The 12,507-nt window shown below is 43.1% G+C and overlaps 1 protein-coding gene across 1 annotated transcript in view; it reads right to left on the reverse strand.

Annotated features, from left to right (window-relative positions):
• The window catches only part of gbe1b (glucan (1,4-alpha-), branching enzyme 1b), a 103,908-nt gene that overhangs the window by 61,987 nt on the left and 29,414 nt on the right, over positions 1-12,507 (reverse strand). The window contains exons 8-9 of the mRNA XM_056283246.1: positions 1,140-1,255; positions 254-381 (exon numbers count right to left, since the gene is read on the reverse strand). Of these exons, the coding sequence (XP_056139221.1) occupies positions 254-381; positions 1,140-1,255 (244 nt within the window). The remainder of the gene's footprint in view (positions 1-253; positions 382-1,139; positions 1,256-12,507) is intronic.

Consider the following 12,507-nt stretch of genomic DNA (forward strand, 5'->3'; position numbering starts at 1 on the left):
AAACCAAAAATAGTGACAGCCAATTTGTTTTGGCATTATTCCTATATCATCATGGAGTGAAAGCTTCAGCGAGGTATAAGCTACTAATAAGTGCTTTCATTAATCACGGCTGTGAGCAGTGTCACCGAGAGGTAACTGAATGATAAATAGCATCTGCGTACATGGCCGTGTGTGTGTGTGTGTGTGTGTGTATGTGTGTGTGTGTGTGTGTGTGTCTGAGTGTGTGTGTTGTGTGCTTGTGTGTGTGTCTTACCTCTGCGATGGTGATGCAGTCAGGGTAGAGAGTGTGTAGAATGTGATTGGCAAGCATCAGGTAAACTAGAGAGTCTTCGTCCACCTGTAGGCCAAAGTACTCGCTATAATCCCCCGTGAAGCCGACACCTGAAGAGTAAACACCCACACAATGAAATAGATAAATAAATACCACCAGAACCTTACCACTAAAATCCCTCACTTCAAATTTTTTTTGAGTGCCAGCTTATCTTGCCTGTACTCCACCCATGAAAGTGTCTGAATGTTTTTTGCATTCTGCTTATCATAGAAACACAGTCTATTTTGTCCTAATAACAAACTTTAGTCACACTGTAAAATATCCTCATTTGAGTAAACCATCGTACATAAACTATGGAGGAACACCAGCAAATAATGTAAAATGCATTTTTACCCATTATACTGAAGTACCTATTTTAGAATACCTGTCCACTTTGTGCCAATACTGTATTCACAGAAAGTTGAATCATTTCATCTGTTCAACTTTCTGTGATTTTCTTCCCTGGATTACTGAGCATGCATAAAGACAATACTGTATTGTTGAAAATATACTAGATACTAGAAAGTCCAGTCCTTACATAGATGTAATTTTGACCTTTCACAGCGTAGTCTACAGGTTCATATGCTTAAATAAGGCTGAGCATTGTGTGGAGCTTATGCTCTTTGAAGGAAAGCACATAGTGTACACTCCAAAGCCCCAAACTTTACTCTGACAGAGCATGTGTATGGAGCATGCTGGTTTAGCATTAATCAGTCCTCTCAGCCAGATTCCTGCTGTCCTCATAGGAGGAGAGAATAGTCCCATCCAGGAAACTGACATGCTTTATGCATACTATCCAGCCCTGTGGTGCACAGCATGCTTGCCTTACCGATGCCATGGTGGTGGAAAAGCATGGAGGTCACCCCATCGAACCTGAAACCATCAAAGCGGTACTCCTCCATCCACCAGCGCAAGTTTGACAGCAGGAACCGCAGCACTTCCCAGCTAGCGAGAAAAAAAAGAAGAAGAAAAAACACAACACAGTCTACACACGTGCACACTTTTAAGAATTCAAGGTCAGTGATTAATTTCCCCTCCTCCAAGAAATTCCCACACTGATACTCGAAGCTCAATTATATTGTAGATGGATTGCAAGTGACAGGAGATAGTGTGTTTAATAACTAAACTGGGCAAAGTCGTCCCTGATGTGTTCAGTTGTCGGCAGTGTGAGGAGGTGAATCAATGGCTTACTGTACACAGCTAAGTTCTCCAATTTCCATTAGACCACTTGCATGACCACTTTGTCTCTTGTAAAGCCAGGCATGTCCCTGTGTCTCTGAACTGATAGGATTTCATGCTGCTCTTGGGGAAACAAACACCATGTAGAGAAATTGAGCTCTCTCTCCTGAGGCGGTGATCAGCGATATGCTTCTGCTCACTTTGGCCTGTGTGACTGGCTTCTATGTCCTACAGGCCAGAGGACAACATTTCTCGGTAAAATCAGGGTCCCCGAGAGCAGCTGAATCCCAAGCTGCAACTTGTGGTGTTGTGAATACATGTAGATACAAAATGCTTTCTTGTTGACTGTAATGTGCTGGCAAGGGATTAAAGGAATAGGATTTCATTAATGGCTTGGGCCCCTATCCCAGGTAGGTCGGAGGATCTGGGAGACTTCTCCTGAACTGAACATCCTCTTGAGGCAAAGCACAATATGTGCCTCACTTCTGTCTGTTCAAGGGCATGTTACCATAGAAACCTCGGCTAGAGCTCAGGAGCTGGTATCTCTGTGCAATGTGTGTAATGAACACAAAACATTGTGTGCATGGAGGCCACATTGAAGAGGAGCAGTCAAGCGCCGAGGATGTTGAGTCACATGCCACATTCATGACACTGATTAAATCTGAATGGATGCAGCCCCTGCAAAGAAGCGACACAAAATTCTTTAGGTGCTTTCTGTACAGCCAGGATCCAATAATGGCATTGCTGGAGGGAGTCTGAGGATATACTCCATGAGGTTAATTTTTGTATGTCATACAGCCGCTTCAGAAAGCACTCGTCTCCCATTGAATTATTTATTGTTATTCTGTGCTACAAAGTTAAAATAAACTTAAATACAGTGGGCCATTTTTAAGTTCAACAGACGTTATTATCTGTAATGTCAAAATGAAATCAAGTATTTCGATGTATTCAACATTAGTTTAATTAAACCCTCCTGAGGCCATGCGGAATGAAGTATAAGGTGCAGAAATGTGCATGTGAAGCATGGCATCATATGAGGCCGCATGGTCTCAGGAGGCTAGAACTAAAAACTTGGACATTTCTTAATCCGTAAATCTTCACCACATTTGTGTCTTAAATTGGAACAGGTGTATTCAACTTTCTGGAGAAAGCACAATTAACAGAATAACGATTTCCACCAATGTTGATTTTAAATTCACCTGTGTTCAGTTGCATGGCTGTGCAATAAATATCGTTGACTTTTTGGGGTCTTGCAAATGAAAGAAAATCCGATCAGTCCTGCTGTCATGAAGACCAAGGAACTGTAAGGCATGCAGCTTTGAGATGAAGTTATTAGGTAACAAAAAGCTGGGGAAGGTTACAAAAAGATGAAGTTTTGAACCTTTCTAGGAACACAATGAGGCCCATTGTGACGAAATTTTAAAAAAAGAAAGAAAAAGAAGCACAATCCAGATCTTACAGAGATGAGGCCATACGACCAAACTGAACAACTGGACCAAAAGGGGCTACTGTCAGAGAAGTGACCAAGAGACCAGCTACAACGCCAACATTGTTCATTGGTTGAAATGGGAGAAACTGTCCAGAGATCAACAATCTCCTGAGCACTTCAGATTCAGTCTCTTTGCTAGACTGGCTATAAGGAAGCCACTTCTGAAAAAAGGCCAACATTAAGGCATGCCTGGCTTTTGCTAGAAGCCGCATGACAAAATCTGAGACCATCTGGAAGAAGATTGTGTGGTCCGATAAGACTAAAGTTGAAATCTTTAGACTGAGAGAAAAGCAATATATTTACTCCAGACAAACACGGTCCAACATCCCGGCTACACCATCCCCATCATTTAAACATGGTGAAGGCAGCATCATTCTACGGGGTTCCAGCACGAGGGGCAAAATAGCTTGGATGGAGCCCAAAACAGACAAAACCTTGAGGAGAATCTGTTTCAGGCAGCAAGAGATCTGGATTTGGGGAGAAGATTAATGTTCCAACAGGACAATGACCCAAAGCACACAACAAAGACACTACCAAGGAATAACATAGCCATGGTTATACATGAACACTCCATCTAATTTGCCAGAGCAGGAACAGACAAATATACTAAAATCTAACTAAAGTTCATGGAGACAAATGGGGGAAATTGTTGCCAAAGGCCAGTCTACAAAGTATTGAGTCATAGAGGATGACTACTTCTGTACAGGAAAAATAAGTCTTTCAGTTTAGAAAAAACAAATATTCTTGAATAAGAAATCACTTTTTCGCTTCATAAATGTGTTGAACTTGAAGGGAGAAAAATTATGTTAATACATTAAAACTTGGGGCTGTAAAAGGAACAAACCATGAGAAATTTCAAGGGAGGCCACTTTGTGAAAGGCAGTGTAAGGGTGCCTAACCATCGTTGCAAACAGTATTACAAAATGCCAGATTTTGCCAATATACATAGTTAAGCAAGTGACTGCAGTGCTGTACAGCGGTGCCTCTCTCCCTCCTCAAAGGGAGAGCACAAGGGAGTTTTGTACACTAATAAGCCAAAACATTATGACCACTCTCCGGCGAACCGAATAATATTGATCATTTCTAAACAAGGGAACATGTCGAGGACTGGGTAGATTAGATGGTGAGTGAACAATCAGTTCTCATAGTCAACGTGTTGGATGCAGGGGAAATGGGCAAGAGTAAAGTGAATTTGACAAGAGCCAAATTGTTATGGCCAGGCGACTGGGTCAGAGCATCTCTGAACGGCAAGGCTTGTAGGGTGCTCCCGGTCAGCAGTGGTACCTACCAACAGTGGTCTGAGGAGGGACAACCCACAAACTGGCGACAGGGTGTTGGGCGCCCAAGGCTCATTGATGCACGAGGGCAAGGACGGCTATCCCGTCTAGCCTGAACTGACAGATGGTCTACTGTGGCACAAGTCACAGACAATTTCAATGACGGTTATGGAAGGAATGTGTCACAACACACAGTGCATTGCACCCTGCTGTGTATGGGGCTGCATAGCCACGGACCAGTCAGAGTGCCCATGATGACCCCCGTCCACCGCCAAAAGTGACAACAATGGGCACATGAGCATCGGAACTGGACCTTGGAGCAATGGAAGAAGGTCACCTGGTCCAGTGAGTCCTGTTTTCTTCTAGATCACGTGGATGGCCATGTATGTGTGTGCCATTTACCTGGGGAAGTGATGGCACCAGGATGCACTGTGGGAAGACGACAAGCCGGTGGAAGCAGTGTGATGCTGTAGGCAATGTTCTGCTGGGAAACCCTGGGTCCGTCCGGCCATTCATGTGGATGTCAATTTGACACGTGCCTACTACCTAAACAGCATTGCAGACCAGGTACACCCCTTCGTGGCAATGGTATTCTCGGATGGCAGTGGCCTCTTTCAGCAGGATAATGCACCCTGCCACACCGCACACTGTTTGGGAATAGCTTGAGGAACATGATGAAGTGTTCAAGGTGTTGCCCTGGCCTCCAAATTCTTCAGATCTCAATTCGATCAAGTATCTGTGGGATGTGCTGGACCGACAAGTCTGATCAACGGTGGCTCCACCTCGTCATCTAAAGAACTCGAAGGACCTGCTGCTAATGCTTTGGTGCCAGATACCACAGGACACATTCAACGTGTTATTAATTATTATTATTATTATATTAAGGGTCTTGTAGAGTCCATGCCTCGGCAGGTCAGCACTGTTTTGGTGGCACAAGTAGGACCAACAGCATGTTATGCATGTGGTCATAATGTCTTGGCTCCTCACTGTATGATGCGATATATCAGCCCAGCTGGGCGGTCACACAGCCCAAGTAATAAATAGATTAGGTCCTTCACACCAATGCATAGGGCCAACAAAGCTCCGACACAATGTATCCCCTTGGGATGGAGATAATAGCCAGAGAGAGCCAAAAGCCCAGGATGAAACCACACTGCCACATTCGGACCACACTGCCATTCATCACCAAGTCCAATTACAGTGGGAAAGTCAGATCTCTCTACCTGATGCAATGCAGCGCTTATGTATGCAGTTATAAATGAAGTCATCCTTTGGTATGTGGTCTTATTTGAAAAGCAAATTGCACCTTATGTTTCCCTTTTGCAAAACCCCACCACGGGAAACGTGAGGCACTTAGGTGATGCAAACAGAGCCGCTTGTGCGCACATAATGTAATGTCTTTAAACATCTATCATGTTTGTCAATCAGCATATCTTGATCTTTTGTACTTCAGGTTCACCCTTGCCTCCAGCTAGTCACTCCTTATCAAAGCACATTCCCTTTTGAGTCAAGGAGTCTCCGGGTTGAAATGAATGGGACCCATATTGTGGAATTTATGCTTAGCTGCAAGCGGAATAGTTATCTAAACATGTTGTGTTTCTGGAAGTCAATTTTACATCAGGGTATGGGATGCGCAAGGAGGGGGGTCAAGGTAAACTTGTCATAGTGGGTACAGAATAAGATTTAAGTCCTTGCATTCACAACATCCCAGTTAAGCTGCAGATAAGACCAAATAAATTTAAAACGCTGACAGGTCATTCCACAGAAAGTGTGATGTTCAAACGACGATGCTAGACAGCCTGATAGATGGCGCGCAATTGTTGGACCGAAAAGGACAAATAAGGTACCTCATTTAACGCATTCCAAACTTTCCTCCAATCCCCAAAGGTATTAATGCACCCAGGGGCGAGAGGAGCTGACAAGCACGACACATTCAATGAATTCATATGTCTTGGTTGAAATCCTAATCTTTTCTATCTACCTATCCATCTATAAACATACATATGATGGGTATACCGTATTCATATAAATTCTTGATGGATAAGACTTGATAAAAGTGTGAAATCCCCTCACATTTATTAAAATCACATCACACCTTAAAAAAACCCAATGTGTTTCCTGCTATTTCTGGCAGCAGTAAATGACTGTTCAAAAATAAATTTACACAGTACATGAAAACCGTTGCTCATGCAACGTCCTATCACTCAGTATCTACGAGTGAAAGCCTCAACAGTCTCTAAATGGACTGTGCAACTTTTAACTGGTAGCTGAACATAACCACCAAACTTTAAGCATTGATGTGCAATCTCAGCAGCAAAAATGTCTGAAAATATACAATCTCAGTTAAAATCCACCCTAAAATGGGCATCCAGGTAGCGTAGCTATCAACATGGGTCTCGCCAGTTCGAATCCCCGTGTTACCTCCGCCTTGGTTGGGTGTCCCTACAGACAAAATTGGCTGTGTCTGCGGGTGGGAAGCCGGATGTGTATGTGTGTCCTGGTCACTGCACTAGTCCCTCCTCTGGCCGGTTGGGGTGCCTGTTTGGGGGGGGGGGAATAGCGTGATCCTCCCACGTGCTACGTCCCCCTGGCGAAACTCCTCACTGTCAGGTGAAAAGAAGCGGCTGGCGACTCCACATGTATCGGAGGAGGCATGTGGTCGTCTGCAGCCCTCCCTGGACCGGTAGAGGGGGTGTGGCAGCGACCGGGACGGCTCGGAAGAGTGGGGTAATTGGCCGGATACAACTGGGGAGAAAAGGGGGGGGAGGGGATCACCTTAAAATTATGGGTCAAAATATGATTCTATAAACTGACTGCAGTTTTCCAAAACCGAATTAATATTTCCAGGACATCTGATCAATTGTATCCTTTCCCATGTGGTTTCCATGACTGGAAAACTAGTCTTTAAATTTCAAAGTTTCCCAAGTTCCAGGATATGTGGTAAGCCTGATGATATTCAGTCCCTTTATGAAGAGTTCAATATGGCTGATTGTGAAAAGGAGCTACAATCCAGTGGAACAGACCCTGGCAGACCTGTTAGTGGGACCATCTTGTTCCGGCAGCCAGATCTATAACACTATGAGTACAGAGTGAGGCTTTAAGAATAAGAGTCGAGACTCTGAGGATCACATAAACCTGACTACAAACTAAAAGCTTTGCGAAAACAACAAAACTTTTTGACTTATTAACTTTAAAATTCAGCTTTTGGTAAAATGGCTCTGACTTGCCACAGGGCGTTGCCGTCCAGAATGGCTTTCTTCTTCTTTTATGATCCACGCGGTACCAAGTGGAAGCGCTGAAGGCAGCTACAACCAGAAGCAACACACATCCAGAGATGGCTGAGCTCATTACCTGGTGGGGACCAGAGGGAGAAAAAAGGGGACTTCGGTTTCTGGTGCACAGCTGGCATGAGCAGGAGATTATCTAAATCCAGGAATTACTGCTGATTGGACTTGGCTGGCACTTGAACCCTCTCACCTCTGACTGCATGCAAAACTAAATGACCCCAAAACATGACAGTAGCCCGGCGAACAGAAGGACCGAACAAGTACAGTTTGTTTATTCTGTGCTGGTTTCTGCTCTCTCTTCTCAGTAAAAGCCACTGGCTGTTAATGCACAGGATTGGTTTATGTTGATCTGGAAGGGCTATTTGTAATTTCTACCAAATCAATGACCTATGAACAACAATAAATCCAAATAGACAACATAAATGAACTCAAATTAAAAGCTAACAGCACATATGCCAACATCTGACATTTTCAAATGCCTTTTTTGTTATTGTTTGCATTAATTTCTGCATGCTGCCGACGGTAAGTGCAAGGCTTTGTGGGCCATCAAAACACAATAAAAAACTCAGGAACTCCTACTGACCTCACTTTTCACATTACGCTTCAAGACGGCCAAAATATTACACTCAGCCTGCGTTAAAGCATGCAATAACACTGCTTTTAATGCCCCTCTCCCCCCCTTTAGCACACATAGCGGAAAGTAACTGGCAGAGAGACTGAAGGAAATCAGCAAAGGGCCTGGGTATTCAACCCCAATATACTCAGGTACAGGGCATCACTGCAGCCTACTGAGCCACCTCAGCCACCCATGCCAGAAAACTAACTCCACATGCTGTTCATATTAAGTCAAATTATGGTAGTCTCGTCGTTTTCATTCAAATATTACTCACTGACTAAAATGACAAGATTTTAGTTAACAGAAATAACCACATGGCAAATGAAAACATCTTCAGGAGGTGAGTTTCATTGTGGATTACCTGTCACACCCGAGGTATTTTGGGGGATGTTATCGAGCTGAATAAACCATGTATTACATGGCTGGACACATTTATACATTTGTTTTTATTTGTAAAACAAAAAACCAAACTGAAGTCATGTCTTACTGCATAAAAGAAACTGCGTTTAACATTTTCCCCACAGATTTTCCAAAGGAAAAAAAAAGGTTTTCTAATATTGTTATGATTCTAAAATTTCACTGGAAATACTAATTATCATTAGTGCACTATCAGAATCAGAACACTTTATTCATCCCTGAGGGGAAATTGGGTCCTGTTACAGACAATCACGCTCTAGTAAAGAAACACTAACAAGATACAAGGTAACAAGAAAACAGAAATAAATAGAATAGAAATAGAAGATAAAATAAGAAATAGAATGCAAAAGTGCACTGCTGAGAGATAATAATGAAAATTATGAGCAAAATTAAGGAATAAGAAACTTTTAGTTGACAGTGACATTGAGGTTAAGACCGCTTCATGGATATGGTTTGCTGATAGTGTAAATTTCCCATCTTTTTTTTTTTTAAATAACACTTAAACTTGTGTACTAAATTGGACAGATTCAGCTGCCTTTCTAAGGTTCTTTGATAAATCTCAGTAAAAGTATAAAAACATATTGTGCTGCTGTGCTTATCGACTTTGCACAACCGATGTACTGTAGTCAGCGCAATATATGATTATGTCAGCAATTGTCAAGGATCAGCCGCATTACAAAAAAACCCACAACTTATGTGACCCCACCTAGTAAGCACTTGAATTTAACGTTGACATGGGCGTGCACTGGTATGGCCAAACTGGAAATCATGTGATTGGTCATCGGACACCCAACCCATCTCTGAGCACGAGAAGAAAGAGGGGAGTTTAAAGGATTATATATTAATATATTTGACTACAAAGATTGCCCTTGAGCCTATATTTCATATCTGAAGAATTCACACAAAGCTTGATGAAAAATAGATGCAAATGATCCTGAGAGAGAAGGGGCGAGGACTACTGAGAGAGCCCACGTCGAACCTCCCTGAAGTCTCACATCTGAAGGCCCATGATCTGAAGATTAGCGCCGGCTTCAACGGCTGTCTGACTGACGGAGGCTGCGTATCACCTTTAAACCCCAAACTACTGGTTCAGTTCACTTAGCCACTGATTCAAGGTGTCTTTGTCTCATTTGAGAAGGCTTGTTAAATGGAGCTGCAGAAAAAAAAAAAACCCGCAACGCAGATCCTCGACATACCCCGGGTCGTTTCATCCCAAGCAGAGTGCCTAAGTGCCCGCCCATGTACGACAGTTTGTACCCAGGTAGGAAAATGGGTGGCGTAATGAATGACGCCTTTGAAATTATAAAATTTCAGCCAAAGAAAAGGTGGAGAATATGACAAACAGATAGCTTACAATCGCATCCCATCCACAATTCATCCATCTATTTTGAGAGCAGAATTAAGTAATCCAAAGAGCCTCTTGACATTTAACAATTATAATTCTCTCTCTCTCTCTCTCTCTCTCTCTCTCTCTCTCTCTCTCTCTCTCTCTCTCTCTCTCTCTCTCTCTCTCTCTCTCTCTCTCTCTCTCTCTCTCTCTCTCTCTCTCTCTCTCTCTCTCTCTCTCTCTCTCTCTCTCTCTCTCTCTCTCTCTCTCTCTCTCTCTCTCTCTCTCTCTCTCTCTCTCTCTCTCTCTCTCTCTCTCTCTCTCTCTCTCTCTCACCAATAACAAAACCACTTCTGAGGCTTTTTAAGGCCGAAACCAATGCAAAACTACCGGTTGACAACTCTAAATGTTAACACATTTGATAAAGCAACAGCCCAATTTAGCTGGATAGCAGACGTCATTCCAGACAACACGTTCCTACAGACAGCGCTGAAAGTTTTATGAGGACGGCGAAAAGACGAGCGGTAATCGAAATGAGGCATTCCTCGACAGAGGCGCGGGAGCCAGACGCTGAGCAGAGGAATCAGCCAAGACGAAAAATATACATCTCCGCTTTGACAGCTCGCATCAGCCAGCCTCCGTCAACCTAATAGGAACATCATGGTCCGCCTCTGCTAGCAGGGCTGCTTGATTAAAAATATACCTTGTTCCTGGAGACCCTCCGAGGTTAAATTCCCTCCACCGAGAGGTAACGGGAAAGTGGGATACAAGTGTGATACAAAAGACAAGACACTTCCAAACAACCTGTGAGGAGGGGAAAAGATAAATGAACAGACGAGGACGCTGCCCGGCTCCTTTGGGCTTTTACAAATGATTTCTCATATGCCTTCCGGTTATGGCACATGTCTGCACTCGTGTCTAATGAGTCCTTCTGACACGAAAAGAGCTCGATAACCAACGAAAGAGGAACCTTGTTCTCTTATTATAGCTTCCACGCCCGGAACTAAGCATTATATAATGCATTGCATGGTGCAACACACCGACGCATGCTTATTAAAAGCAAGTTCAAAAAGGCATTTGATAGACTCAACAGCTCCTGCTCCCCTTTAATGTATGGCGGGATCATTTTCTGGTGACACACACGAGAGGGGAGACACTTCATTAACTGGGCCTACAACAACACCAATCAATAGTTTTGGCACATAGTGAGCGCTAGTGCGGTCAGAAAACAGCCTCCAACGTTAAGTCGAGTTGCCTACACAGCCTTTCATGTCTCCCCAAACGCTGCTGTAATTATCTGAAAATATGGGCATCTCTTGCATCACTACAGTCGGCTCACATTGTAATACCATATTATTCATGACTCATTAAAATTCAACATCCATCCAGCCATACACTTAATGGTCAGATCTGAGAGCCTTTGAGGAAACTTAAATTCACCATTAACACCCAACTCCAAGCATTAGGAGTAACGGATTAACATTGGACCTTGTCGCGTGGCCGCTCGACTGGAAGATCGATCGGTCATCTAAGGATCATGTCTTGTGTTTGACCTTCAAACTATTACATACCGGGCGACCCGCAGAGAGTGATGTCAGCTCACAATGGGCCAAATTCATCATTCTGTTGATATTTGGCTCATACATTTGTTTAAAATGCAGATACACCAAAATCTCTCTTCTCATTCATCAACCTTGATTCCAACTGCAAACATTTGTATATCAGATGCTACTGTGATAGATCACCGTCGCAATGTACCCACCCACTACACCCAAAGCAGCCCTTCATTTAGCTTGGTAACATGTTCTCCAGAACCCCCGAAACTTACAGTGAATGCTGCATGACATTAATATATATATACTATATAGATATATCTATATATATACTTGAATAATGAGCATTTTAGACCCCCCCCTCTCTCTTTACATATATATACTTGAATAATGAGTATTTTAGACCTCTCCCTCTCCCTCTCTCTCTCTCTATATATATATAAAATCCAGTGAGTCAAGTAAATTCTTTGAGACAGTACAAGCCTGTTTCATGCCATGAGCAATCATCAGCTTAAAAGTATAAATGTATTTATACTTTTAAGTGAATGCTGCATGACATTAGTGTGTATGTGTGTATGTATATATATATATATATATATATATATATATATATATATATACACACACACACACACACACTAATGGTTGTTTTATCACATTGACAGCTGATGAGTGCGTGACGCACGAAACAAGCTTGTACTGCAATGTATTAAAGTTTTTTTTCCTACATCTATCTTAATATTCCGCTTCTTATTTGGTGAGAAAATATATATATGTATATATCAACTGTGGGTGGCACAGTGGCGCAGACGTTAGCACGGTCACCTCACAGCAAGAAGGTCCTGGGTTTGAGCTCCAGGGTAGGCCAAACTTGGGGGTTGTCCCGGGTCGTCTTCTGTGTGGAATTTGCAGTTTGCATGTTCCCCCCGTGTCTACGTGGGTTTCCTCTGGGTTCTCTGGTTACCTCCCACAGTCCAAAGACATGTAGGTAAGGTGAATCGGCCGTACTAAATTATCCCTAGGTGTGAATGTGTGTTGGCCCTGTGATGGCC

This window comes from Lampris incognitus, chromosome 7 (genome assembly GCF_029633865.1).
Source record: "Lampris incognitus isolate fLamInc1 chromosome 7, fLamInc1.hap2, whole genome shotgun sequence".
Lineage (NCBI taxonomy): Eukaryota > Metazoa > Chordata > Actinopteri > Lampriformes > Lampridae > Lampris > Lampris incognitus.